Raw genomic sequence first — 6,313 nt, 5'->3', positions numbered from 1 at the left:
TATTAAAAGAGAATTAGTTTCGGCAAACGTGTTAGTTCATTATAACTCTAATTTACCCTTGATATTAGCTAGTGATGCTAGTATGTTAGGAATTGGGGCCGTGCTATCTCACGAATTTCCTAATGGAGATGTCAGGCCCATTGCGTTTGTCTCGAGAACATTATCGGAATCAGAAAAGACATACAGCCAAATCGAAAAAGAAGCTTTGTCGATTATCTTTGGGGTAACCATAGACCTTATATCATGATATTAGGTCTATGGTCATAGACAAATCTCTCTATGGTCTTAGTATTGTAAGATTTGTTCGAAAATTTTGTAGGTTAGTTGTTGTTAGTGTATGAACTACCTACGTTAAGCGAACGTTATTAGAAAATATAGGCTCTTTAAGTAATCTTGACTGCTTTTGATATTATTTTTGAATAAAGCAAAAAAAGCTCAACATGTCGACTGCTATGCCAATAAATCCCAAACCTTTTCTTAACAGTTTGACCGGCAAAGCTGTGATGGTAAAACTTAAATGGGGGCATGAATATAAAGGTTACCTTGTTTCTACTGATGGGTATATGAATTTACAACTCGCCCAAACAGAGGAATTCATTGATGGAGCATCATCAGGTAATAATAATTAATTACATTCAATTCTTGATAACATGTAGAATAGCTGACTATTGTATTACTACATAATTTTAATTCATGTCGTATTTCTATCAATATGTTGGCGAACATGGTGAAACATATTGCTGTAATCATCTAACAGTGTTTTTTAAGTAGATTACAGATTTTTTGGAAATTTATGTGCTTACCACTCATTTTACATAGGTCTCCGTCAGTATCCAGCAATGTGGATCTCTTTTTCAATAAATTCATAATCGTGATGCAGAAATGTACATATAAAAGTATCTCATCTTCAGGCACTACTACTTACTAGTGATCCAATACGAAGACATACATCTATTGATAACTAATTGGGAAAGTCCATGTCTTTCTTCCTTTAGCTCATATAATATTAATAAAACATTTAGTGATCTAATCTGACAAATTGGAAAAAACGTTTCATTGGTGAAATTACAATTACATGTGCAATAAGGTCTTGACTGGCAAGAATTATTCCATTTTTCACCACAAAAAGCTAATATATATTGGATGTTGTCTTTCTATAAAAAATTTTGATAGGATTGAAAAAAAATTAAAATTCCTTCAACTTAATGAGAAGCAAGAAACTCGATAACCGCACAAGTCACATGAATCAAATGAGAATTCATACCTTTTTTTGTAGAATGTAATGCTTTTTAATGATTCATTATTATTCTCATGGTTCAGGCGCAAAAAAATTTGCTTTTATTTACTGAACACATTCAAGTTTAATTATTAGTAATGCTAAATTAGAATCCAATGGCAATCCTCATGCCAATAAACACAAAAATTGTCAAATTTAAATTGCAGATTTCAAAAGCATAAAAAATCATTGCTACTTCAGATGGGGTAAATGCACTGGTTAGCCGACCAGCACTGGTTCTCGACCATTCCGTGATTTGAGATAAAATAATAATAAAAATATATCATGTAGTGCAAAATATTTTCGCGGTACGTGTTCTCGACCATTCTACCCTTCCAAGATAGTTTGCATAGTAGTCGTAAACGTCAAAGTTTTCGCGCTAAAAATTAGTTTATAATCGTCTATCATAGAAAAGGGTGCTTTCTCGTCCTCTTAGAAAAGTGCTTTGTGATATATGTCCAGAAAATAGTAATTATTTCTTATTTTAAATTAATTAGGTGTGTATTTTTGTTCCATATCAACTATAAGATATATTTTTGAGTGTATTTCAATCAAAAAGCAAATAAATGTATATTTTTTTGTTCAATATTCGGCGGTCGCGAACTGGTATTGGAAAATTTGTATCTTTTATTTCTCGACCAAAGTGGTCGAGAACCAATATGTTACTTCAATAATTGCTTATTCCAACCGATATATTTTTGTTGGATCATTTTCGTTTTTTTTCGATACCCTGATTCATTTATATATCTACTTTCTGAATATTAGTTTGCGACCACCGAATTAACGTTGAAACACTTATTTCTACCCTTTATTTATTCGCGGTCGAGAACCAATTTGATTGTACTTAATTCTCGACCACTGGTGGTCGGTGTTTTATATTTTATTTACTCATTAGTTTCTAAATAGATATTAAGAGCAAAATAACCAAATAATGTTGTATGAGTTGCTATTTTGAAATATTTATAGAAAATGGAAACTTTTGCAAAATAATTTTTTTTACGTTCCGAGTGTTTCTTACTTGATTACCTCATCTGAAACCCATCTGAGTGATAGGTAGTGATGTCGATGGTACGGTACAAAAGTAAGTACTAATCACACATCTCGCTCTAAAGTATTTTATAAAATTTTTAAGTGGAGCGGCCACTATTATTAGTGGTCGAAAGCTAACACAAAAATGGTCGAGAACCGAAGGTTATTGAGATTTTCTATATGTTTTCACATTTCAAAGGTTAAATGCGGAAAGAACGCTTAAAATTATGTGACAAATCATTTAAAACTCGCCAAAGAATCGATGAACACCAAGACCATTGAAATTTGGTAAGTTTATGTGTGAAAAAATCGTGCTCGAAATCAATGTTTCTGTTAACTGGTCGAGAACCAGTGCATTTACCCTACCTGGTATCTCGGAAATCATCAATATTTGTTGGTGGACAGAATCATCATATTTTAAGATCTAGAATGTACAATTCAGAAATTGGACATTCTCAATGAATCACCCTATCTACACATAAATGAATATTGTGTTTCTACCCTTATCTACCTCAGCCATTCATAAATTTTGTTATTTTAGTCATGTTGCCTGACGATGTTAGAAAATATACCAGTCTCCTTATGTCTGAAGAATCATATTTGTTCGTTTCACTGAAATTCTCTTCTATTTACAGGGATGCTAGGAGAAGTACTAGTCAGGTGTAACAACATTCTATTCATTAGAGGAGTTGAAGAGGAAGACGAAGAAGGAGAAACAAGGGATTGATATGAATCAACCAATCTAAAGTCATGTTATGTGAGAGTGGTAATTTGTATATGTGTGAAATAAATACTTTTTCAATATAGTTTTGTTCTTACTCCATTCAAATCTGCATGTTATATCTATTCATTAGTTATATTTGTTGAGTCTTCTTTCATATGTTAATTCAATAAATGAACTGAATTGCTTGGAAAATCTATCATATCAAATTAGATTATGAAAAATCATTTCTTTTTTTCTTATAACATTATAACGAGGGTTCATTTAAATTCGTGGTCAAGAGTGCTATGGAGAAATTAGAGTTGATTTTCAGTGATTACAAGTAGCGCTTAGCTAGTACCATATATAGTTCCTAAATTCAAAGTATGTAAACAAATGTTAGTAATATGGTACAAGCTAAGTGCTACTTGTAATCATTACATTAAATTTTTCTTATAATTTATATAAATACATTTAGAGGAATACTTCAAAAAATAAAAGTTATAACGATATATTAGTCTATGAGACTGACTCTAGAATTATTTGCCTTATTTATTTTTCATTTATTTATCATATGTGATAAATAACTTGGGCAAATTATTCAAGTCAGTCTTATAGAATAATTATTAATCAGTCTTACCTAATGATCATCATAGTGCATTGAGTATATAATATAGACATATCATGCAAAAATGGAAGAATTACTTCACAAATGTGATTGTTTCTCAACTAATGTTCTATACTTAATCTATGACCAGTGTGCCAAAAAAAGTACAAATATCAATGAATAGAAACTGTGAGTTTTGTTTATGAAAGCTTTGTGATTTGTTTGCTGTGCATAAATTTAGAAAGTTGTCCAAAATATGAAAAAGAATTCATATAGTGTGTAACGTTTGTTGGACATAGCCTAGTGGTTAATGCAGGTTATCGAGGCCTTTCAGAAAAGTTGCTTGCAGTGACGGTTAGTGACAATATAAGATGGTGTGGTGAGGCATTAGTAAAAACATATATAGTCCATTCAGGAATTATTAGAGAGTTATTGCAACGCACAAATAAGCGATCTTTTATTAAAGGATCCTCTATCGTAGTCGTTAAAAGTGAACTATTGCAAGATGCTTTTAACGAAAGTCAGTAAAGTGACGGATCTTTAAATTTGACAAATTTGTATTTTGTCACCTTGATTTTGTGTTCTGATGAATGGAATAATCCATTTGGTAAAAAGTTCAAAATCGAAAATGAAAGAACAAAATAGCGTTAGCAAATTTAGCTGCGACCATTATTGAGGAATTGATTTTTCATAATAGATACAGTTGGTGTAGAAAATATATCAAAACCAATTGAAACAAATCGAGTAGTTAAATTTATACAAGTCTCACTCTCAATCATTATCGGAGTTTATTTTTATAACTGCAAACTTCATTGTGCCTGTGGAAAATCATGCACACTAAGATAATCTGAATGCACATAATTGGCTTTATAGAAATAGTTATCAGCTAAATGTACAGGTAAGCTATTAGCTGAATTGAACTTAAATAATATATCATATTACCTTAATTCGTTTTTAGTTTACCGATTCGTAATATGAGAGGAGCTGTACCAAACTACTGGGGTTTTATCGATGGAACTATTAGAGAAATTTGTTGACGAAGTATGCATCACAAAATAGTGCACTATGTAAAGTATCAGTCTACTTTATGTACCTACCTGTTTGAATGGAAGTCAATCAAGTATTTCTTTTTATTTAAAACTACCAGTGTTGGAAGATTATATTGTTTAACAGAATTGTTATGTGTTTTCGTACCTTTCTCTATGATAATTTTGAAAAAGTGCACTTAACGTATAATTTTATAATAACATTACTGATAATTAATTTCTACATCGTGATTTGCTTTTTTTATGCTATGTTGATCCAGTTCATAAAAAAGTACTTAGGTATAGTATATCCAAAGTCACTTGGAGGAAGCCTGAATATTTCAATTATACAAGGGTTGTCCAAGTTTTCCGAAATTCCTTTGGAATTTATGAAAATATTGCTATCAATACTCTCAAATAAACCCCGGTATTTAGCAAATCGTCTTGGAAACAAGAATGTCCCGATTAGATTGATCTTATTGGCTGAATATTTCCCCTCGTATTCCCCTTTCCACTTTGAGAGCGTTTTTGGTTATATGTAGTATATCCAAAGTCACTTGAACTAGTCTATAAAAACGCTTGGCCAGAGATAATTGCAAAACAGTCATAAACCATAGGCGCACAATTTTCAAACCCTTGATTTGAAAATAATATTTTTGCGTATGTATGGGACTCAGATGTCGATTCTTTCAGAAAATTTGTGTCGTGAGTACCTTTTGCTGTTACATCAGAAATAATACTAGGTCATTCTATGGTGTTATAATTTGATTATTCTTTATTCTCGACCTGTAATATACTATCAAGGAACGTTATCAACGGTGATGAACTGATCGTTGCATAGAATTATAAGAGCATGAAAATGTTTGAGATGAATTCGGAAATGTTCTGTCTGAAGATAAGACAAACTAGGGTAGAATAGGTGCATGACCTTGAGATCCTTGAATGGCATCCAATTGACCATATTCACCGTCGCCATATTGTTATGCGACAATACCAACTACCCAGTGTTCCCAACGGAGAAATATTGAGTTTACTAGAAAAATACCGCTAATATCAAAAATACTATCAGCCATAGAGATTATTCTTCCACTGACCACTTCCAAAAATGGAGCGAAGCCTTCATTTATACACTCGGCCGCAGTTAATTTGTTCATAAAACCACCTTTCACTAATGTTTCTATTTCCAAAAGGTGAAATTTTTGCGAAATATTGTCCCAAACAAGCCTATCTGGCGTAGCAGCCAGAAGAGGTACACATAAACTTCACATATAAACTTTATATTGTGGAATTTTTCTAGTAAACTCAATATTTCTCCGTTGGGAACACTGGGTAGTTGGTATTGTCGCAAAACAATATGGCGACGGTGAATATGGTCAATTTTCTACGTCAAATTAGCAGCTACGTTGCCGAATTGAATTTTATTTCTTCGTTATTGTAAGGCGAAATTTATGTCCCTCAGTGGAAGCAGAAGGCTAAATGATAATAATGTACAGGGTGATTCACCACGATGGCCTATTAGACGTTTATGGAAAACTAATAATAATTTTGTGCTGAAAATTTATACAATTTCCTTTTACACCGGAAACAGAGTACTACTTTCTTATTTCAAACGGCACACCAATTAAATTATTGCATTATTAGATGGCTTGGTTGATGATAATTTCAGCAATATGGCA

At 32.1% G+C, this 6,313-nt stretch overlaps 1 protein-coding gene across 1 annotated transcript; it reads left to right on the top strand.

The window, feature by feature from the left end:
* Positions 1-268: 268 nt before the first annotated feature.
* On the top strand, positions 269-3,111 carry LOC123678388 (small nuclear ribonucleoprotein F). The gene is made up of 2 exons (XM_045615393.1): positions 269-615; positions 2,941-3,111. Exons 1-2 carry the CDS (start codon positions 441-443, stop codon positions 3,030-3,032), a joined length of 267 nt encoding a protein of 88 aa, XP_045471349.1. The 5' UTR covers positions 269-440; the 3' UTR covers positions 3,033-3,111.
* The last annotated feature ends 3,202 nt before the right edge of the window (positions 3,112-6,313 follow it).

The sequence above is a fragment of the Harmonia axyridis genome, chromosome 4, assembly GCF_914767665.1.
Source record: "Harmonia axyridis chromosome 4, icHarAxyr1.1, whole genome shotgun sequence".
NCBI classification, from domain to species: Eukaryota; Metazoa; Arthropoda; class Insecta; order Coleoptera; family Coccinellidae; genus Harmonia; species Harmonia axyridis.
This window is presented reverse-complemented; position numbering and strand designations above follow the sequence as displayed.

Coding starts and splice junctions, on each gene's coding strand:
- LOC123678388 (XM_045615393.1), top strand. CDS start 441: ATGTCGACTGCTATGCCAATAAATCCCAAACCTTTTCTTAACAGTTTG. Junction 616..2,940: donor CATTGATGGAGCATCATCAG/GTAATAATAATT, acceptor TTCTATTTACAG/GGATGCTAGGAGAAGTACTA.